The sequence below is a fragment of the Lissotriton vulgaris genome, chromosome 7 (assembly GCF_964263255.1).
Source record: "Lissotriton vulgaris chromosome 7, aLisVul1.2, whole genome shotgun sequence".
Lineage (NCBI taxonomy): Eukaryota > Metazoa > Chordata > Amphibia > Caudata > Salamandridae > Lissotriton > Lissotriton vulgaris.
Genome location: NC_141695.1, coordinates 1,475,222,505 through 1,475,246,533, shown reverse-complemented (window position 1 = coordinate 1,475,246,533; position 24,029 = coordinate 1,475,222,505). Strand labels below are relative to the sequence as shown.

General features: G+C 45.0%; 1 protein-coding gene across 2 annotated transcripts in view; it reads right to left on the bottom strand.

Moving 5' to 3' along the window:
* Positions 1-24,029, bottom strand: part of TOP1 (DNA topoisomerase I) — a 232,704-nt gene that overhangs the window by 124,337 nt on the left and 84,338 nt on the right. For both annotated transcript variants that reach the window (XM_086932270.1, XM_086932271.1), the window contains exons 5-11: positions 22,407-22,462; positions 21,355-21,447; positions 20,399-20,510; positions 19,734-19,867; positions 10,522-10,637; positions 10,304-10,425; positions 5,489-5,611 (exon numbers count right to left, since the gene is read on the bottom strand). In XM_086932270.1, coding sequence (XP_086788396.1) covers positions 5,489-5,611; positions 10,304-10,425; positions 10,522-10,637; positions 19,734-19,867; positions 20,399-20,510; positions 21,355-21,447; positions 22,407-22,462 — 756 coding nt within the window. The remainder of the gene's footprint in view (positions 1-5,488; positions 5,612-10,303; positions 10,426-10,521; positions 10,638-19,733; positions 19,868-20,398; positions 20,511-21,354; positions 21,448-22,406; positions 22,463-24,029) is intronic.

The window sequence follows — 24,029 nt, the reverse complement described above, 5'->3', positions numbered from 1 at the left end:
TCCTCGTGGTGTTGGGCCACTCTAACTCTGGCTGTGGGCGTCGGGTGCAGACTCTCAGATTTGGCCAGGGCCAGAGTCTGCTGTTGAGCTAATCTGGTGCTCACGGGAGACAAAGTCTTGATTTTGGAAGGCAGGGCAGGTCCTTCTGGTTCTTGAGTGGAGAGTTCCAAACCGGTAGGGGACAGTTGCTGGAAGCAGCAAAGGGCTGGGGTGCTTACAAAGGGGGCAAGCCTTTCAAGCTTCCCCCTTCGTAGACCCTGCCCATCCTGGGGAGGAGGCTTGGCACCTCGTCCCAGATGTGCATTGTTTCAGGCCCCCGAGAGCAGCAGGCTCTCGACCCAGGAGTCCAGAAACTGTCTGGTGGTGGCAGCTGGCGAGAAGCCACTCAGCCAAGACACTAGTGCTATGTCGTTTTTCAGGGGGCATCTCTGAGATGTCCTCTGAGTGCATTTTAGATTAAATTCGACAATGGCATCAGTGTGGGTTTAATGTGCTAAGATGTTTGATACCTTCCCAGTTTTCAGTACAGCCATTATGGTGCTGTGGAGTTCGTAATGACAAACCCCCAGACCATATACTCTTAATGGCATTACTGCGCTTACAATGTAAGAATTGGCATAGACACTGTAGGGGTACAGGGCCCATGCACCTGTACCTTCACCACTTTATTTAGAATCCATGTTGAAATCCCACAGCCTTTTTCCCTGCAGGGAATCACAACGCAGTAGTTACAACGACCACGTTGTGATTCCGCATACCATTACTCCGCAAGTCGCAACAACAATATAATTTACTATTCCAACTCCAGTCTGCGCGGACACAAGGGAAGGTGTTGGATTTTTAATCCAACACCTCCCCCCCTCAAGTCGTTGATCCGGCTTGCGGAGTAATGGTATGCAGAATCGCAACACAGTTGTTGTAACAACTGTGTTGTGATTACATGCGGAGAAAAAGTTTCGGGGTAAACCCGAAGGTATCAGAGCGCTATACATGAGGAAGAACATAGTTTCAGAACATAGTTACAAAGTTACATCAGTTGCTGGAGCATAGTTACATGAGTTACAAAGCATAGCATAGGTACAGGTGCATGGGCCCTGTGCCACCTCAATGTAGGTTTGAGTTGTCTCTTAAAATAGTAGTCCCCCAGGCAGCCCCACACTACTGAACTCTCCTTTCATCGCAACCGGCAAAGGGCTTGACGTGGCTTAGGCTACCCGGCCTCCGAATAAAGTATAATACACTGGTATTGTGCACCCAGCTACAGGGAAGGCTGACCTATGCCAGGCAAGTGAATTGTGGGCATGGCACACAGGGATATGTCCCATGTCGACTCTTCACTTTGTTCTGCACCAAAACATGCAGCCAGCCATAGAGGCCTTCCCTGGCCAGAGTGCCCTTGGTACCTTCAGATCGCGGCAGTCATGAAGTCTTCTTGCTGCTGCAGCAGGAGAACATCCTGGAGAGGGGTTATGTGGAAATGTTCAGTAAGGCTGTATCTATTGAAGTGACTGAAATTGAGGAATTGTCTTGTGGAGAGGCTCAATTTGGTAATCAGAAAGTATGGAAGTACACCCACTTACCGTAGGGTTTTAAAGGTGGCTGCTGTGAACTCTTTCTCCCCCCCCCCTCCCCTCCCCAGCTCCCCCCTTGAGTGAGGAGTGTTTGAGCCTTTGAGAACAAGATGGAAGTGTTCGGCGCTTAGTAGCCGTGTCGCATTATATTTAGAAATTAGCAGTCTGACGTGAGCGCTTCCATAGGAAGAAACATTGAAGTATCCCTCCGACAGGTGTAGTGTAATTGGTGGGAATGAGAGACAAGTCCGTGTTTTGTGGCAGAAACTCCTTTATTGGGAGTGCCTCTGCGTTTACCTCTGGTGAAATTGCCTTTGTATGAGGCACGCGAGTACACCTACTTGCTGGCGGTAGGACTGATAATGGTGAAGGTACGACTTGGGATGTTGGAAGTGGGGAGGCAGCTTTTGTTGCCTCCGAAAGGAGTCCATGGACGATAGTGCTTTGAGGCACTCTCTGGTGTTATGTATCCTTTTTATTTTTTAATTTGGTCTCCTTGTGGACCAAAACAGGGTTCCCCATCAAAAAGACCTACCAATGAAGTGTTGCACTTTTGGTTCTAAAGTTAGCAGCTCTGGCCATTAAGCTACATCTCCTTCCCTTGAAGTGGGCATCGTGGTAACAGTGTCCATCAGCAGACAGTTGTTTTTTAACTACACTGCTTTCTTTTTTTCAATCCATCAGATCAAGGTCATCTTCCATTGAGGCTGGGAATAAGTTACGGTCCCTCATAAAAACCTAGCTGCTGTGAGCTGGCGAGAAGCAGACCACCCACTGGCAAGAAAAACCTGCAAAGTCGCACAATAAGTAGAGGACTGTAGTGTAGGAGAGTAGGGTCTGCTATCCTATGGTCACCCAATGTTTTTGCTTCACTGGTTTTCGACTTAATGTGGCTGTGGGCCTGCTAATCAGACCCACAGCCCTGCTGTTATCTCTCTAAATTTCACACCATGTACTTTAGGTACATCACCAATTGGGAATTGGGTGACTCTTATGAGTCCCTGTACAGTGTACTATAGGTACCCAGGGCATAGGTGCACCCAACGCCTACCAGGGGCAGCAGCATATCTTTTGCCACCCCGGGCTGGCCATCCAAACTGACTGAACACTCAGCTGGGGCAAGGTCATGTAATCGCCCCTTGCTTAGATATAGTATACCTATGTCTAGCCTTATATCTGGACACATATACACCTATAAGTCACTCCTATGGCAGGCCTTAATCCTGAAGGCAGAGTGCTTGGTTTTATGTGAGAAGGTGCTCTAGCATGAGCTGAGCCTGTCTGCAGCTTTCGGAACCATGTCCTTATAGTTGTTCTAGGATATTGCCATACCATATACTCTTAAGTGCATTATGAACCTCACGGTCAAATGCTAAATTTGGTTTGGCTTTATCAAAACAGGTCGTGTAAGGTGTCATACGCTTTGGTATACAACCCTGTCGCCAATTCTGGCGACGGGGGTAGCATTCCACCCTTCTAGGGAGAGAAGACAGGTTACTTCCTTTAATCCCGGTTAAAGTTAACCAGAGTCTCAGCATCACAAAATGGATGCTGCTGCCACAGACACAAGTCTGACCTCCTACTGCTGGGAGTCCTTCCAGCGAGGGAGGCTTGGACAATAGGTTTCCTGCCACAGGGAGGTGCTAGCACCACCCCAGACAGGCGATAGTGTATTGGGGCAGGGAGGGCTGAATGAAACTGGACACTGCCTGGGGCACACAAGGTGTCCCATGCATAGCCCAGTTCAAACCGGTGCTGGGGCACTCCAGCCCCAGCTCTGGCGCGAAACTGGACAAAGGGAAAGGGGTGTAACCACCCCCTTCCTGGGTCCCACCCATAGGAGGGACCTAGCAGGTAATAGGTAGGAGCTGAGTCCCAAGACTTTAGATAATCGTGACTGAAACTCTGATACGAAACTCTGGACCCTTCGACATCCTACTCGCCGTAGAAGACTGAAGAATCTCCCTTGTGGTCAAGGAGTGACCACCCTGTGCAAGCAGGCACCATCAAGCGCTCAACGGTTTGCTTTGTCGTTGCTCCAGCCGGAGCTCGAACACAGAGCCTGACCAGACCTGGCCTTCCAGACATCCACCAGCCCGATCCACAGCCATGCTGAGACCTGTGGAGGCGACGAGAGACGTGGAACCAGCCATCTTGAAAAGCCAGCGAATCGCTTTCCGTGCAGCTTCTGAGGCACCCTCGAAGTTGTGCATTGGGATTGAGAAGCCCCAGCCCCGAGCATCCATTGCACCGAAAATCACCTCTCCACACTCACCGAGTGCTGCGTGGGGCTCTTTTGCATTTTCCTGCTCAACGCGTCTGTCCGGTCACTTGCCCGTTGGCTAGTGGCCTCTGACCACGAAAACTTGAATTTCCAACGCTGGTCTGGTTGCTCCAGACTGGCCCTTGCTCCCCTGAAAAGGAGCAGCCCATCAGACCTTGCTGGTCTGATCCAGAAGCCATCTTCGATTCCAGCGTGGGTTGCATTTGCCAAGGCCTGTTGACTCCGAATTGAGAACAGACACCGTCGACAGAGAACCTTCGTGGGACAGTCCGTGTCCAGCTCCTGGTCGTCGTCAACTCCTGGTCCACATGGCAGCAGAGACCAGCTTCGCGACATGCTCCCGGACATCGCCTGGTTCCTTCCTGGTTCCATCCAGGCCACTGGCTAGTGACTCAAACTCTGTCCCCTCTGCTTTCAGGTACTCTTCATCCTCGATCCACCCTTGGATCCAACCGGACTCTTCTCTCCTGGTCGCCTGCTTTTCTCCAAGGGTCCATAGAACTCCACGACGAAACCAGATACACTTTGACACCTATGCACCAGCTTCCTGTGGGTGAGGTAACGAGAGGAGTACTGCAGTGCTCCGTTAAAGGTTTACACTCCTAGTTTCAAGTGGTTAGTTTCTAGTCCAGTCGGAAGACTCCTAAAACTTTAACTTTCTAACTTTACGCACCCATTGACTTCTATGTGTACACGCGTGTGCATTTAGACACTGCATCCGCATCCCATGGGCCTCCTGCTCCCTAACTACTGTTAGTCCAGTGTAGCCCTAGCGATTCTCAAGGCCCTAGGCCTTACCATTGTTCGTGACTTGGTTCTTATACCACTATTTTAGTATATGGTTTAACGGGCCACCAGGGCCTATCCTTATTTGTGCAACTTTTGTATGTTATATTAAGTTACTTGTTATGCGCTTGTGCTCATAAAGAGTTCAGGGGGTTGTTTAGAAATAAATATATATTTATTTTTAATATATAACCTGTGTGGTGTTCTTTCATTTGGTATTAAAAGGATTGCATATGGTAAAACAGCTGGCTTCACATGCCCTCTTGAGTTTAGCCTAAGACTGCTTTTGTCCATGCTACCCCTAGGATAGCTGGTCTATAAGGTTGACTTTACAACCATCACAATAAGGGTTGTTTGGACTGGTGCAAGGTGCTCAGTAGAATAGTGGACATCACATATCAGGCCAACTTCTCACATGTAGGTCTTTGCAGATGGACTCAAAAGACTGCTGCCCATGAACTACAGATCCTTGGAGCCCAGAGCCACTGAAGCAACGAGATGGTCACCTGGCAGTTAAAGCAGACCCTTTTTTGCCTCCAACCATGGATATCCTGCAGCCTGTCTGAACGGGTTGCATACACTCACAGTGCTCTTACCTAAACTCAAGTAATTGCTTGGGCATGTACTGCACCACTATTGCGCATTTAAACAAATAGTAAATATGACAAGTGGTCAACAGATGGAAATATTTAACATTACTTCTATTAACTTCATGTGCAAAATAAATATATTTACATGCAACTATACACCAACAATTTAGTCATTATTTATAGAATTTGAATTAGGACTAATATTGCACATCTCTTTGCAATTCACAGACAAGTATGCTCTAGGATTCTATACGCACCAGTTTCTCCTCCTTGGTCATTTGTTTCCTGGCTTCGGACAGCACCTTGAAGTAGGCTCCCATTTCATTAAAGTTACATTTGCCAAGGTTAGTGATTACTTCCCTTTCTCCCGTAGTCATCTCCTGTAGAGGAAACAGGAAAACGTCATTGTGTTCTTTAGCAAAGGATGAGGTGGCCTTCTATGATGAGGTCATTCCAAGTCAATCATATTGAGAAACATTAACTAACCATTATTCCCCAGAAGGGATATTAGCTTTCATAGGTCTCGACTAGTCCATCGGAAAGACTCTAAAAGTACCATGTGCAGGAAAAGTTTTCAAGAATATTCACATTTATGGGCGATAATAGAGTGTGACTAATACAATGCGAAGGGATAAAAATCACTTGTTAGTAACAATGCTTATGTGTATGTTCTCCCAACAAGACTATACTGAGGTCTCAAAGTTTAACCAGAAATACAATAAAAGATACCAGAAGACAATGAGACACCAGAATATTAAGGCAGCAAGCTGTCAAAGGTTCAAAAGCACTGCTGTGAAAATTAGTGTTGCCTTGAAAATCGTATCAGGTAATGCCATAAAAATGTTTCTGTATTATTGCTACAGTTAGTTCCCATGATCCAGTAACTTGAAGACCAGTATACAATGCCACCGATCTCTTCATTTGAATAGAGGCCCTACAAACTAGCCTTTCCTGTGCTTCAGTAATTCAAACAGACCTGAGGAGAAACTACCGCCAAGCCCCACACATATGGTAATAGGGTCCACTCCGTTTAGCACCCTGCTCTGCTACTGATACATGTATAGATTTAATAGGCAGGTTTAACCTGCTCTTGTGACATTCCATAAGGCAAGTAAGCTTAGCCTGTACTAGATATCACCATAAAACCATAGAGGGGCCTGCATCATGTTTGCAACCAGATTCCACAAAGCTTAAGGTAAGCTTGGTGCAGTAGGCCCACTCCCCATAGGCGGAAGCAAAGGCATTTCTTGCAAGATTAAAACAACTTAATTATCAATCTGAAAGGGGCTTCACTGACTCATCTCCCTTAAAGTCAAAGATCCTATTTGCAATACCATCCGACCCTTAGATTTGCTGCTGGGGAAAAGTAAGGAGAGAGAGGGATGGGAGGAAAAAGTGGGTTTTACACAATGGGGGTCAATATATGCAAAAAGAGGCTGCCACAAAGTTAAACTAAACAATGAATAAACAAATAGTCTGCAATAAGCCTGTCCTAATGTCTAGTGAGAACCAAAACCCACAAGTTGTACATCCCTACAAACAGAAGACCCCAAAGAATGAATAAATATTTGGTCTGAGAAAATGGGGAGCATTATATGGTGTGGTAGCGCAACCTCACTGTGTAATACACTTACCAATCCCTTTAAGGACCCTTAGGTTTCGTCTGTCAAACCCTTAGCTCAAACCTCGGTAGCTGGGGCATGGGGCAGTATTAAGGTTTACACAGAAGTGTTACGCTTTCAACCAGTCCCAAAACAATTCAAGAAGTAATCGACAATAACACTCAAGAAGCCAGACACCAATTTATAAAATTAGACTATTTTTGTAAGAATGAAGACACTTGAATGAATAAAGATCCACCAGGGGTTTCGGAGACCTAGATTTTACAAGCAATATTAAATCAATGCAATTTCACTCAACGGCTAACAAGCCTTGGCAAAGTCAACAAACTGGACACTTAGAAACTGTTTCAAGGAAAACTTTGGTGAGTGGTAATGCAGTCAGCTGGAAGAACTTCGAATGAGCAACAGGGGAACAGCAAGGTTCTCAAAAACAGTTTTCATAGGAGGAGCAGTCCTTCAACAGTTCTAGGCACTTCAATCATGTTGCATTAGATTCCTATGGAGTGGTCTTGTGAAACAAATGAAGAAGGCTGAACATACTTTAATGATGCAACACAGTTGACTGGAGCGTTCCTGCAGGTATTCCTCGGTCCATGAAGATCGTGTGAGGGTCCTTCATACAGGGTCGACGTCCCACAAAGTCCTCTCCAGTCGTCTGTGGTCGTGGTCATAGGCCAGTAATCCCCCATCTGATAACTTTCCTTCAGAGGGTCCAGCATCTCTCCAACAGCACTCCTAGGTTCAGCTAACTCTGAGTCTAGTCTTGGTCATCAGTGCTGCACCGCAGCAGTGGTAGTTGCTTAAAGACTTTAGGCTACCAACTTGCCCAAGCAGGTTGCTTCTGATGTTGTGTTCCTGTGCTGCGAACAGGTGGCCAACTGACTGGCCCTCTGAGTTCTCTTGGCTTGACTGGGCTCTGGAAACCGCTTTGCCAGGGATCAGTCCCTCCCTTAGCTAGTCACCAGGTGAAGCCTCTCTTTGCTGGTTCCTCTAGTGCAGCAGGGAAGTCTCTATTCGGTCCACCTTCCGAGTCAGTTGACATCCAAGGTCTGTGTACCAGGGCCTCTGTATGTTCAATAAGTGCCCTCAGGGCAGGATGAGGTTGGTAGCCAATAGGCCACCAGGTTCCCTCCCACCTTTTGTCCACTTCCAGTGTTGTGGCATCTGGCTATACCAGGATACACCATTCGGCCCACTAAAGATGGAGACCCCTCTACAGTTGCACACACTTTACTAGCTCACCCCCGGGTGAGGCTACCTCAGGACTACATGCCCCTGGGGAAAATGGTTTTGCAACTGGTTTTCCCTCTCTGCCTCCCATGCCAGCCAGTCTACCTCAACAATGGGGCAGCCCTTACCCGATGCTACACATCTGCCCGTCAAAAGCGGCTTCACCTTTGAAGACTGCCTTTGGGGATCAACACCCAAGTTGCTACTGGCAGGAGAGAGGTGAAACGTCCCTGAAGTTTTCTTGCTGCTGCAGCAGGATAACATCCAGGAGAGTGGTTATATGGAAATGTTCAGGACGGATGCATCTATTGAAGGGACTGAAATTGAGGAATGGTCTTGGAGAGAGGCTCTATTTGGTAATCAGAAAGTATGGAAGTACACCCCCTTACCGTAGTGTTTTAAAGGTAGCTGCGTTGAACTCTTCTCCCCACCCCCACTTGAGTGAGGAGTGTTTGAGCCATTTCGAGAACAAGATGGAAGTGTTCGGCGCTTAGTAGCCGCGTCGCATTATATTTAGAACCTAGCAGTCTGACGTGAGCTCTTCCATAGGAAGAAACATTGAAGTCTTCCTCCGACAGGTGTAGTGTAATTGGTGGGAATGAGAGACAAGTCAGTGTTTTGTGGCAGAAGCTCATTTACTGGGAGTGCCTCTGCCTTCACCTCTGGTGAAATTGCCTTTGTATGAGGCACGCGAGTACACCTGCTTGCTGGCGGTAGGACTAATAATGGTGAAGGTACGACTTGGGATGCTCGAAGTGGGGAGGCAGTGTTGCACTTTTTGTTCTAAAGTTGGCAGCTCTGGCCATTAAGCTACATCTCCTTCCCTTAAAGTGGGCATCATGAAAACCGTGTCCTGTAATCACTCATTCTCTTTCCTGGGGGTCATTAGCACGTCTCTTCAGGAGGGCAGAAAACGGTCTAATGGAGCAGGCTACATGTGTTACAGGGAAGGCATAGGAGTTTGAAAGGCAACAAAGTGGCAGTTTTGCTAAAGCTGTACACTGCAATAAGTTACAATAAATCCTACTTGATACAAGTTTGGCTTAATGTAACGAGTTGTTTTATACCTTGGAGTACCCACTTTGGTAGCGCCTTTTAGGAGTTAGCACAGATGAGGGTTCAGCGTGTAACCCTGCACTCGCAAATTGGGCGAGCAAGTCTTTCCACAGTAAAAGGTTAGTGTTGGGCGTCTTACTGCCAAGACATGTAAAGCACATGTACGGCATGTGTCATATGTTGCACACTACCTTGTGGCTCAGTAAGCCTGCCAGAGGTGCGACTTTCATGTCCTGGGGAAGTGATGGCTTTACCATTGCTTTCAATTGCAAAATCAGACTAGCAGTGCACAACTGATCTACCAGTCTGCAGTGGTGGATTGGGGGACTCGTTTTACCTGGGGGACCTCCAGGATGGCAAACTCAGTGCTGCATGTCCTGCAGTACCCCTCTAATTTACATTCCCAGGGTACCAGAGTATAATTTACTGAGGACTCAAAGGTAAGTTCGCCATTTCAGATTGGGTATAGACACTTCAACATCCCCTTTAGGGTCGGGGCACCAGCACAGAGGTCTGGTTAGCAAGCCTCAGTGCACTCAGTCGAAAAACAGTAGCATCAGTCGAAAAATCTGTGGATGACAGTACAAAATAAGGCATTTCCTTACATTTGGGTACACCTTCCTAATGTCATGCATCTCCTTAAGGGAAGCAGAAAAGTAGTATCGGGTCCTCTGAAATCTACCTGTAGAAGGTCCACAAACCTGCAATAAAGACCGCTGGTAAACCATCAGTGAGAGGAATAACCATTACACGTCAATTTGCTTTGGCTGTGCGGAACCATAAAATATGTTTTGACTGATTTCTTGAAGGTCCTCCATCTACCAATCACCAAGAAATAGCTGAATTGTGCCAGAATACGTAAAGCCTTCCCTTTGAAATAGTTGAATTGGGCACAAAAGAATAATCCAAAAATTGTCAACAATAACCAATAATTACTAACCACTAGGCTAGAGTTCTAGAGCAACTCCAGATTAGCACCCCACAAATCACCTACAACAGCATTCAGAGCAAACCCTTCTAAATAAAGATGGTGGGAGCGGTTAGACGGCATCCAGATAGAACATGCTAAGAGCCCACAAATACTATAAAAAGTGAAAACAGAAAAAGTACAACAGAAAAAATAAAGTGGCTACCACCGAGTAAGAGGCAAGGCCCCAAGCTTACCTTCTTCCAGTCTTTGAAGAAGTTTTTCATAAAATCGTCCTTTGTAGTGTACTCATGATCCAGCATTTTAGCAAAGAAGGTGGCAACTTCTTCAGCTTTTGGGCTCAGCTTCATTTCTTTACCTGAAAAAACACACATTAGATGTTTTTACGGCTCAAGAGTTGCAGTCGTTTATCCATTTTTAGAGCCATGTACAAGACAAGACCATTGCGGCTCACCATCATAGTAGAATTTCACATGGTCTGGAAGAGGCTCGTAGGGAGGAGCAAAGACTGGACCTTTGTGCTCAAGGAATTTCCACTTAATGCCTTCAGGGTGGCGCTCTTCCTCCCACCTTTAAAGAGATAAAGCTAGGCTCAGAGCAAACTAGACTCCAGTCAAGAAAAAATACTAGGGCAGACAAATTAAGAAAGCTACAGAGACATGCACATAGCTCAAAGCAATTAACACAAACAAGTGACTGCAGATCTGAATAATGCCCATTCCTTTCAACAAAATATTAACCAAAGCTTTTAATGCTGAAAACCTGAAATATAATCTTTCAAAATAGACAATAGTAACATTTGTAATGCTCTGATAACCAGGGAATGAGAGGAGAAAGCTGTTGCAGACGATTACTACTGAAGCTCCAACATCATAGATTCACAGTTTCAACCTTTAGGTTTTGGCCACAAGGGTTTCTTCAGTGACTGTTTATGAAGTCAACCCAAAACGAAAAGGTTACTTACGAGTAGGAGTGGTTGTCGCTTGAAGAACTTTCTTGATTCACATGCTGTGTATTATTCCACCTTCTAGTGGTTGGTTTCGGAAACATATTGATTTTCTTGTGGGCGGCAACCATTTGGAAGTTCCTGTGAATGGTCGCCATCTTGAGATTTTTGTTTCTCCACTTTTTCCATTTTTGTAAAACTTTTTTTAAATATTATAACGTCTTGTGCTTCGCACTGGTTTTCTTCATCTCTCATTTCTGGGAAGGTGGGTGGGTCACGTGAATCCAGAAAATACTTCAAGTTGCAAAACTCTTCCAACTGGTAAGTAACCATTTCGTTTATATGCATAAATACTTATCTGGATTAACACGCTGTGCATCATATTATGTAGCGGAATCCCGTTCCTTGGGTAGGTTGGGTTGAAGTACTTGCTGTCCCACCTGTGAATTTGGATGTTCACGCAGTAATGTTTTGTAAAGGTGTAAGGAGACAACCAAGTTGCTGCCATGCAGATGTCAATGGACATATTTGCCAAGAATGCATGGGTTCTCTACTATCATTGTGAGATTGTTCCCTTGGTCACCGGTGATCCCTCGCTTGCTCTGGCAAAATAGCCAAATAATTGGTTCCCCTTAAGAAAACCCTTTGTTTCCTGTAAGTAGTACATTAGTGCCCTCCACACGTCCAGTGTATGAAGGGCTTTCTCGGCTTGTGTCTTCAGTTCTTGGAAGAAGGCAGGTAGTTGGAAACTTTGGTTGACGTAAAAAGAGAAACCACCTTTGGTATGAACTACGGATTTTTTAGGAGGACTACCTTGTCCTTGTGGATTTGCAGGTTTGGTTCCTGTATTGGTCAGTGCTTGGAGCTCACTGACTGTGTACTGATGTGATCGCTATTTAACAGGTTGTCTTTAGGAATCGAGATTTTAAATCAGTCTTGTCGATTGTTCAAAAGGCTCATTAAATCAATTGTGTTAGTAATTTGTTTAGGTTCCACATAGGAGCGGAGACTGCTCTTGTAGGAGTTTCCTTCAACCCTTCCAGGAATGTTTTTACCACTGGAAACATGAAGAGAACTGCTCTTTGCTGTACCTTTGGTATAAGCTACTATTGCGGCTAGGTGAACATTTAGCGATGTGTCGGTCAGGGTGTTGTTTAACAGGTGTGTGAGGTTCTACTACAGTTTCCTGCATCCTCTTGTTGTCTGTGCACCAGAGGATGCATATGCTTCCTACACTTCCCAAGGATTTCCATTGTATGGGGAGTAGCTGTACATGACCGAATTCTAGGTATTCTGGAGCCATGCTGCTAAGCAGAGTGTGGCTGGTGCCAGGTGGTACACTCCCTTTTACATGGTTAGCAGATCCGTTTGTCCAGATTGCAAAAATTTGCCTTCTAGACATCTCCAGTAGTTATGAGTATCAGGTCTCTCTGGCCCACTGTAGGGGTAGGGCTATGAGGTCTAGCTCTGTCCAGCAAACCTGAGATCGGGGGAAATCAGTGAGAAGGCGTATACAAATTTTCCTAACTATTTTATGGACAGGGCATTCCCCTTGGGTTGGTGGTGTGAGAATCTGAAGGCGAAGTCTAGGCATTTATCAGGTTTACAAAGGGTCTATGCTTGGTGTGCCCCAGATTTTGAAAACAGTGTCCAGTATCTCCTGCTTCATCTCCCATTTGTGGGAGATGCGGTCTTGCCTGTTCAGCCTTTGTGTTCCACTTACCTGGTAGCTGGATTGTCTGTAGCAGGATTTACCTTCGGATCCTCCACCTCCAGACCCCTTGTGCAAGTTTGGACAAAGGACTTTGTTCCCCCTAGTTTGGTGAGGTAGAACATAGATGTTTTGTTGTCTGTTTGGATCAGCAGTGTCTATCCCATTATATGCACCTTCAAGGCAAGAAAAACTGTTTATCTCTAGATAGTTTGTGTTTCACTGTATTCATGGGGTTCCAGCGCCCTCGGACCTTCAGGTTGCCTGTGTGTGTTACCCAACTCTTGTATCCCACAAGGGTTGGGGAGCTGGTGTCTTGAAGAGTCTTCCTATGTTCACATTTGCTGTTGAGTTCCACCATTCTATTCCCTTTTGTACTTTTGCTGTGACAAGGATAAGTTACTTACCTGTAATCCTAGTTCTCTTCCAGGGGTATCCTAGTCATAAGCACTGAATATTCCTGCCCATGTGCAGACACACACACACATATATATATATATATATATATATATATATATATATATATATTTTTTTTTTTTTTCTCATACCAATGCAGCTCCCAATAGGAGGCTAAACAATGTAATTACACACAAAGACCATTTGCCACTATATAAAAACACAAGAGGACAAGTAGCACGTAAGGAAAATGCTACTTACCAGTATGCATCTGTTCTTGGCATGTAGAGTTGAGTCTCACACTGTGCATTAGATCGCCACCTGGTGTTGGGCTCGCATGATTGCATGTTGTCGTCTTGGAAGAAGTCTTTGTAGTCACAAGATAGGTGACTTCTCCCTTGGACGATAGTGCGCATGGGCATCGAAGACCTTAACATTGGGTCTGTGCTCTCTGCTCAGAGGCGGTGTTGCTGGGCACCCAGTCGCATCAGGGATGCAGCTCTGTACCGATGAGCCGCACTGAATTTTTTCCCCTGCTCCATACCACCTCCCTGCTGATAAATGTGCCGCTGGTTCTCGCCTCCTGCGGTAGGCCAACGATTGACCTGTGACGGCCGACCCAGCTGCTGGTTTGTGTAGATCTCCTTCGGCAGACAGTGGCAGCATCTTCCCAATTGCCACAGAGCACATGGGAGTGCACAGCTCATCTCCGCTTCCTCCGAGTGCCTGTGATCTGCCAGGCGCCTTGGAACGTTCTAGCGCTCCTGCTCCTTCCGTGGCTTGCCCAGTTCACCGCACACTTCTCCAGGAACAGTTCACCGCCATGATGCTGAATACTGATGACCCGACTGCCCGACCAACATCGGATTGTGCGATGACCCCCCATCGGATAAAATTGCTGTTGGTGTGTTGATCCCACACTGACAAGGTGAGACCTGCCGCTCTTGCCCCGCCTTGTCCCAGCTCAGCGCTTCAGAACCGGCATTGCTCCCGCTCTCCTTAACACGCCTCAGCTCACTTGACTTTGTGAGTAAGGACTCACGAGATCAGAGGACTGGATTCCAAACAGAGTTTGCAGGCTGAGCTTTGGAACTCAGCACCGGCACAAAGCGAGGCCTTCCTCGCCAAGCCCTGAAATGCCTTAGTGGTTTAGGAAATTGATTGTTTAATCTCAAGTGAAGACACTTTCTAGGAGCGCTGATTTTTAAATTTTAAATTGAGGGTTTAATAGTTATAGTGGCAGGGCAGGGTGGAATTCAGGAGCGTAGCAACGCTGACTTGAAGGGAGTAGTAACAGCTGCACCGAAATTGCGTGATCCAATCTAGCCTTACAAAATGGTGCCAAAACCAAGATTCTGACGACTAAGAGGCCCCTCAAGAGGGACGCGTTGCCATTAGAATAACAACGCCACTTTTTCAACAGAAACACTCCTGATCTATTTTTTTCCTTTGAATTTTAAACTGCTCCCTTCCTTTAGCCTGGAGCTCCACCTTGTGGCCTAATCCTGAACTTCGTCCCCCTATGTTTATTTTATCCTACATGTCTTGTTAAGTTTTCGATCTGCCCCTCATATGCTTTTTATGGTTTTTACTTTTGATGTTTCTAACTAGCGCCAGTTATTGTATGTCTTACATGTTTTTTACCCCTTTAGTCATTTTCCACTGCCACTCTTGTAGTGACTTTTGTGTCAATCTCGATACAACCTCCTATTCCCTTCCCACCCTAGCCCTCTAGGTTTTCTCATCTGATCTCCTTTTTTACACTATGGCCCATGACCTCCTTTTGTGTATTTGTGCTATGATTATTTGATTCGCTGGACTGTTTTTAACAATGCACCCAACTTTAGAATATGTTCAGTTTGAGGACCCGGTACTTATTGTTCCTGAGCCTAGCGATCCTCGCCTTGTGTAGCTTTGCGGGGATTGATTTGTTTGCTGGGGATATTTCAACATAGCTTTAATTTTTGCTCCCCCCATGTGTAGCAGTGATGTGATTTGTTTGTTTTGCGACACCTTATTCTGCTCACTTCCTTCGTACTTTACTTACCTCATATTCTCTTGACTCTGGCCCCTTTCTCTCACATCATCTCACTTTCCCTTTTTGTTCTTTTCCTCTGCCAAATTCTCACCCTTACTCTTTACCAACACTGCGTCCTTCCACTCCTCCCTTTCCAAGTCTCTCCCTCCACAACCTCAACCCACTGCCTCTCCATTGACTACGCACGTGACTATCTGACTCTCCTCTCCCCTACATTTTCCTTGCCCATTATGCCTCCTCAATATCCCTTCCCCCTTCCAGGATCTTTCTCCATCTAAACATGGTCCCAATTCCTGGTCCATTCCATACCCCCCAATCGTTCTAAACACGCTAGAAAAAAACTCAAACACAACCTCCTCATTCGAAATCCTGAAACACTTATTGTTGACTACTATTACAGCCCTACCGCCCTCATTAAAACGAATTACATCTTCTACTCCAAACGGCCCTCTAAATGGAAAAGAATTTTCACACAACATCTCCCAGTCACTAAAACCTCTAAAATACCCCATGGCGACAAACTTTCCACCACTCCCTCTACAACCTTTTGTGGGGAAATCAACATCTCCATATTTAAAACTGGTAACATCCTCATCCAAGCGGCCGTACCCCATCTTAACACCTTCGAACTCCATTTCAGATCCTTGGCCATCCAACTTTCCAATTCCACCAACAGCCTCCCATACCCTCCACCTCCTCTCTCCCCACCGATCCCCGCCCCACCAGCCCACCTTTCAGCATCCAATGACACTATGCATACGTTGTCACCCATCCCCTCACTATGATCTCCCCTCTCCCCTTGATCTGATCCTCACCCCCTCACTCCCAATCCATCTTGCTCCCAACCAGCCCACCCATTCCCCTCCCTATTACTCAACCCTCCTGGCCCTCTTTCACAGTCTCCACTTCCATTCCTCTCCCAACTCATCTTCCTCACTCACGCAGAATCACAATACTCCCCACCAAGATTCCCCTTCCTCCTCTACCCCCTCATGCCTCCCCTCCCAATTCAGCCTCACACCTTCTGAATCACACGTCCCCCCCACCCTTCTCCCAACTCATCCTCTCCCTCCCTGAACTACACTCTTCCCATTATCCCCCCCCCTCACTCCTACACCTATCCGCAACTGTACCTCCTTGCTATCTCCAAACTTCTCGTCCACAGAGGTCTCATCTCCCCTCTACCCCGACATGTCACTCCTTCTCCCCTTTAACTACAGCCCTCGCTGCTCACCTGCCTGCATCGACTCAACTCCTCCTCAGAACAGGCCTCCTGCCTGCATCTACTCACTGCCTACTCAGAGCAGACACCCCTCTGCAGCTAACTCTGAACCCCATTTGTCCTCCCCCCCACACTATATTTACCCCCTCACTCTTATCTCAAACTCCCTTCGCAACATCGAACTTAACATCTCCACTCTTACCAGAGATCTCTCTCGTCTTAGGAACGATTTCCTCAACCTCAAATCCAGCGATCCCCCTCCCCGAAGAAACACCGCTAGCCCTGGTCTAATAAACCCCACAACCTCCAAACCGTGGAAATCAACACCCTTGCTTTGCCGGGCTCAAAGACCACTCCGCACCACCTGCACCCTCTCCCACCGGGAGATCTCCGACCTTCAAAATTCCTACCCTGCTTACTCATCAACCATGAACATGCCTCCCCCGTTCTCAAGCATCCCCGTCATATTGGGGACTAGTCGTATTCCCCTTTCACCTAGACCCCCTCCTCATCTCACCTCCATCCATGCCCTCCCATCTCCCAAACCCACTCCCAAACCCCTGACCTGCATGCTTGTTAACTGACGCTCCGCTGCCCGACATGCCATAGAAATCTCTGAAACCATCCTTAGCGAATCCATCGACATTGCGTTCCTTACAGAATCCTGGCTTAATGACCACTCCACAAGCATTCTTGACATACTCTCACCCCCGGGCTACTCCATCATTAGGAAAGATAAACCCATCCGAAAAGGCGGTGGTATAGCTATCATCTTCAAAGACGAACTACAGCTTTCCCTTATCAATAACGCCGAATTTGCCTCCTTTAAATACCTCGTAGCCGAACTCAAAATACAGGCCCCCCCCATCCGCCTTCACAATATATATAATCCACCTGGAAATCACTACCCATTCATTGATGAGCTATCTAACCTTCTTACCCAATCCTCAATTTCCAAAACTAAAAACATCTTCCTGGGAGACTTTAACCTCCATTGGAATGATACTAAAGATCCCTCAATCTCCCTCCTCTCAGACCTTCCCGAAATTAATGACCTCAACCCATTCCAAAGGAGCCACCCTTGACGCGATCATAACCAGCAAAGATCTAGCCCTCCTATCTAATATCATTCCCATTGACTGGTCCGACCATCACCTTATCCTGTTCTCCATACCCACCTCTGCCTCCCCCCCCCCTCCTTCCAAAACTATTAAACCCATGAAACTGATCAGAAATCTCAGTCATATCCCTCCCGACTTACTTGAATCCAATCTTCATGCCCAGCTTCTCGCTATCCCTCCCTCCCTTAACACGAATGAACTAACCGAACAATGTAACAAAGCTGTCACTGCTACCCTTGACCTTCTTGCCCCTCTCAAACTCAAAAAACAAAGAAATATCCCCACCAAATCATGGTTTAGCACAGACCTAAATAATGAAAGACATAGACTCAGACCGACTGAAAGACTATGGAGACAGCACCCCTCTCCTTCTAACCTGGCCCGCCTCAGACTTGCTAGATCGTCCTACAAAAAAAACATCTTTAGACAAAAAACGTCCTTCTTCAGGTCACAACTAGATAGAGCTCAGAATAGGCCATGAGAACTATTCAACATTGTGCGCAATCAAACTGCTTCCTCTCCCCCCGTCCCACTGGCCTCGACGAGTAGATGTGAAGAATTAGCTCTTTTTCAGACAAAATTAAACTAATTGAGCAATCCTTCCTCTCTACTGCAATCCCTACCACCAATCCGAATATCTCTCAATATCCCACCCTCCACCATAACTCCCCCTACACCCACTACTGCCCATCAAAACTCTGATCTCCCGCACCCCCCCTTGCCCTCCATTTTCCAGACTCCAATCATACTAACTATCTAATGCCACTTGGCTTAACTTCCAGCCAGTCACTGAAAGAGAGGTCTTTAACATTTCCATACTCAAGCCTTCCTCCCACACCAAAGACCCTCTCCCATCCAAACTTGTCCAAAACCTCAAACACATCAACACCCCTCCCTGGACCTCTATTATCAACAGCTCCCTTGCCACCGGCTGTGTCCCCACTTCATTGCAACTAGGCCAAATCACTCCCATTATCAAAAATCCTTTGACAGACCCAAACTACCTCAATAACCTTCTTCCCATCTCCAACCTTCCCCTTCTTTCTAAAGCTCTGGAAAAATGTGTCCTTCTCTAACTAGATACACATTGAACACTTTAACTTACTAGACCCCTTCCAATCTGGCTTTAGGAAAGGATGCAGCACTGAAACCGCCATGCTAAACATTGTTGACGACATCCACCACTCACTTGACAATGGTGAACCTTTTGAGGAGTACCTTTCACAAATCAAACACTTGAGGCAACTTTCGTAATTATTCCTGCTAAAGGTCCCAGTCCCATGCCACTTCAATACAGAATCTGGTACAAGGAAAGTTGAATCATGCTTAACCCCAGATAACGAATTTGATCTAAGGCCAATATGCCTGTTTAGGGCATTTGGCACTATGGAACTGATCCCCCGCTTCCACCAAAAATGATCTGCATTTGTGTGCTGAGTTCAAACGCAAGTGCGACACTCTGTTATCCATCAATATAGACCTGGTTTAAAGTCAGCCTACCCGGCCATTTATCATCTGACATTTATCCTGAGGTGAAAATTCAAGTGTTGACTAGCCATCTTTCCTCCAAAAATGAGGAATGAGTTGTCCTGAACAGGGTAGACCGGGGCCTCACTGGTAGCAGTAGGCATTGCCAACTGACCAAGCACTTGTTGGAAATTACAGAAGGCACAGGAGGCCCACTGCACGTCACAGTAGCCGCTCGACTGGTCCATGGTAGTTCAAATTATTACATCCATGACTAATTGCACGCAGCTCTGCAGTTTGTGGACATACTACCTACTCCAGTGGGTAATTGCATAAGTAAGTTGCTAAGTACCACACTCCAGGCTCTCCTTGGAGAACTCCCAGCACAGGGGACTATCTGGTGCAGATTGTAATGGGAGAAAATGTTCAGTCTTTTAGCGGTTACAATCCAGATGGCGCCCTGTACATTTCATAGCTTCTTCCATTTAGAATACAACTCTGACATTGTACTTTTGTAATCTGAACCCCTGAAACCATTAGATATTACTACCAACAGCAAGAAAACCGAAAAGTAGTGCAGATTACCAAGTGGATTGCTTTACAACTAGAAGTAGATGCTACAGAGATGCACGTTTCTTTAGGTTAGGCCCCACTGAAACAAACCCCAGTCAAAGTAGATAGAATATAATTATAAAACTGGTCCCACAAAATAAACTTTGCCTTCAATTTGTTTTTCAAAAACTAGGTCAGATGCTGTACGTTTACCATTTCCACTTTTCTTCCTCCTCTTTCTTCGGTTTTTTCTTCTTCCCGTCAATTCCTTCTGTAGGCTGTCCTTTAGTTTTATTTTTGTCTTTGTTCTTAACCTTTTTCTTGGGCTTAATTTGTGGCTTGAAATCCTGTGACAAGCATAAAAAAATTAATAAGCTAGCTTACAGTATTTTTCTTGTATTTAATGCTTTCTCAAATCTCACCCATTGAACAAAATCCAAGTTGAATCAATTCAGCTTTTAGAGACCAGCAATTCACCTTGCACCTACGCGAGCAGCCCTAAACAGACAAGAGGCTGGTGGGTTCAGATCCATCACTTTGCTTAAGTGCGAGAACAAAAAGTAATTGTGAGTGATCTACTCACCAATTCAGCTGAACCCAATTCTCTGCAGTTTAAAAGTTCTATTACAAACGAACAAAATTTAGCTAAAAGGTTTAACACCCCAGACAGGTTTTTACCAAGTACATTATGTTGATCAGTAATTCAAACAAAAGTAAACTGAACATAATCAAATGCAAAATTAACATTGGAAGTTCCCTGTTTAAGTGCCAATACATATCGCTCCGAAACAATATGCTTACTGAATTACTATTAAAATGGCAGATACACATGCTCTATTCCCGCCATCAAAAACATAAAATGCATTCCTTCCTTTTACCTCCTCTTCCTCCTTAATTTTCCTTTTCTTTGCTTTTTTGCTGTCTTCAGTACTAAATTCATCCTCTATTTTAATGTGCTCCGTTTTGATTTTCTTGGCCTGGTAGTCAGTGCTGTGTAAAAAATATTCAATATTTAATCTCTTTTTTTTTTAGAAGTATACTAAATTCAAGAATTAGACAGCTCTAGAATACTTTTCATAAAATCGTGCCAGTTCTTCTGGGACCCATCTCACACACTTGTAATAACAGCTCTCCTTATGTCTATTAGCCTTGTTGCTGGACCTAAGCTGAAAGCCCATATGTCAACTTAAAGAGGGGGTGAGGGAGTTAAGCAACAATGGGGCACAAGTGGAGAGAAGCAAAACAAGGAGGGAGGGGGCGTGAAAGAAGTACATAGCCGAGACAGCAACACAGAGGTGAAAAAGATTAGCACACTGGGGAGAAAGCAGGAAGCACATGCACTCCCGCTGGTGTGCTTAAGACAAAAGAAAAGTTGTTTCTTAAACAGTGAACAGTTAAAGGACAAACAATTTGGCAATGATCTAGACAAGACGGACAAGGCAAGCTACTGAATAAGAAGCTGGAAAATGAGTGACCATAGAGGACAACTAATGTTAAGCAATGGGTGGGATGCAAGGTCCTCTACTTTCTTGGCATGCCCACAATGTCTTCTGCAATTAGACAGCTGTGCTGTCTTCTTGGTAGCCTCTCCCTTACAATAAAACAAAAAAAACTCAATCCAGCTCCGTATACAAATAAGTGGCAGTGAATACTTTGATACACTAGTAGAGACTGGGATATGGACCTCAAAACAAACGCAATGTACAGCGTTGAACTCAAGAGGCAGCTAAAATAGATGATCTCATTACATGAAGTACAAATAGAAGTCTTGAAATTCAAGTGTAAATAAAAAATAAAACCTAGTTCCACATTGCTGTTCTTTTCAGTTACTTACTCCTCATCATCGCGAGATCTTTTTGGAGGCTTGGAGTTCTCAAGAGCAGAAGCGAAAAATGAATCGTCGGGCTCGTCTTTCACTCTAGTTGGGCTGTCGGGTTATAAGAAAATTGATTACATGGCTACAGACAAATGGAGTAGAGTTTGAAACACAACCTCACTTGCAGAAAGTGGGAGATTCCCAGCTCTAACATTTCACCATCTCAGACACAGAAAAGTTTTCAAATGTTAACCCAAGTCAAACACATCTGCTAGAAAATGGGCTTCCATTCCGTTTGGGGGAAAGTAAGATATGTAAGGCTCATAGTTGGAAAACTAGTAAACTTAATATTATGCTTATAAAACAAAAACAAAAAAGGAACACAAAAACCTGAACGTGCTAATAACAATGTTACCTCTAATGTGGAAAAAAGTATCCAACGTAATTCAGACAGACATTACTTCATTTTAGGACATATTTCTCTTGCAATAACTTCGGAGCTTATGTATTTCAGTCCTAGCCAAATAGGGCACTGCATCCAAACCATGGTAATATTTGGAAAAGGGGAATGTTTGAACCTCAAGTTTAACGTTTCAAACTAGAAGTCTGAAAGCATCTTGCTTGGCGTGGTATTCAGTATTGCAGGTCACAAGGTATGAAATGCTTTATCTTTCAGAAGCTCTTTAATGGAGGCACCCCCAAAACTACATTAAAAGTAAGGGCATTTTTACTTTCTAACAAACGCAGAGTACAAGCACTGTAAAGAGGCGAACAAAACAAAACATTTTCCCCCATTAATGCAATTATATTCTGATAAGCTAAACCCTTGCAAGAGGTCGTCAGATGCAAATTAAAAGTTAATCATTCGACAAACTATTTTGCAAAAATAAATATATAAAAAAATACATTTACTACCGCAGATCGCAACATAAAAAAAAATAAGAGAACACAGCTACTTTTGAGACTGGATGCAAATATCAAATAGTTTCTCTTGCAGGACTTAAAAGTACGTTAGAAGAAACATCATTAAAAATGCAAAACTGACATTGTAAACCAAATTAGGGTCTTACCTCGGGAAACCATTTTCTTTTTCCTTCTTTATTTTGATCTGATCATCAAATTTGTTCTGAAATTAGAAATGTACCATTTCAGTTTTGAACAATTTCAAAGGCCGAGAAAAAGAGAAATAACACGGTCATGTTAAGAAAAATGTCCACCCATCATCCCACAGTTAACTGATTAAAATGTGTTAACATTGCCTTTTCAACCATAGTTTTGCGCTATAAAGCATTTTTTGATGGCAACAACCAACATCTGCAATAAGACGCTTGGCTATGCCCCAGGTGAACCCCAACCTCAAGCTACAGTTCTCATTCCAAGTATATCATGAGCACTCTGCTTCACTAGTTTCCTCGCTGGGATTGTTGAAATACTCCAGCAAATCTGCTTCAGATGTCAGGTTTGATCAACTGAGGCATGCTAGTCAGGAGTGGGCGAGGAACTAGGTGACTTTTTAATCAGGAGGGTGATGAACATGCATTGAATGGACGACTGCCATACGTAAAAGCGGTTCCCGATGATTAGTACATCACCGAGTAAAAATCCCAGGCGAGAATAAAGATCCTTATAGTAGTCTAGGAGGCAACTTGTTTGTGTTAGATGTCATACAAAGTGGTATACAAATATTTGCAATGCAACAGGATTCACATTTGCGAGATTTTAAGCTATTGGAATTGTAAAGGATAATGCCTTTTATTTATGTGTGAAAAAATCCATTTGTTGGTGAAGTTCACAAATGGGTAAAAAAAAAAAAAAAAAAAAAAAAAAAAAAAAAAAAAAGCCCCATGCCGTGCTTTCACTTTAATGAATACGGCGAGCAGCACCCAAAGAAAGGGGCGCAGCCACCATCAATGTTAATGCACTGTATGGGGTGCCTTCACCCCAATTTTTTTAATGTTCCAGAGCACAGTCGCTATAGTTAAGTGGACTGCGCTGGCAAATAAAATAAAAGCAACGCAGGCGCTATAGTTAAAATAGAGCTGCCGACATTACTAATAAAAAAAAAATCTAAAAGAGTGTGGTGTGCAGAGTTGTAGGAAAGCACGTCGTGGGCTGAATAGGGGAAATCATTAAAGAAAATACTTCTTACTGACTGTAGATAAAACAGACAGTGTAACACAAGTAAATAGTCCAGTCCTCATGGGAGGTTACAAATGCAGACGAGGCGGTACTAAGGAGGGACAACTAAGCCTGTTCATGAATCAAAAGCAACAATTTCGAAAGGACAGTTACAGGAGCCAATTAAAAAGATGGCTGGAGTTTCAAGTCCATACCGGAATACAGCATGCCTTGCAGAGCAGCACATGTGCTGCCCAGGCTTGACCTAAAAACGAGGGGAAGCTGTAAACGCAATCATTCAGGAGACAAATCTGAGAATGACTGCATCAGAACATCAACGTGCCTAAACAATTTGACAAGACCATAATGAGCTCAAGGAGAAGGCAGCTTCCTGGTGTCACACAAAGGTGGTGCTTGGCGGGTGAGAATAGAGTTAAGTCTGAGATGTTCCAAGATTTATTGCAGAGACTTAGTCTAGAAAGCAGAAATAACAAGGGAGGGGGTTGGGAACTCAATAGCCTGGCATCAGCTCCTAGCCATCTGCTGGCTACCAATAGGTCTCCAAGTCACCACTT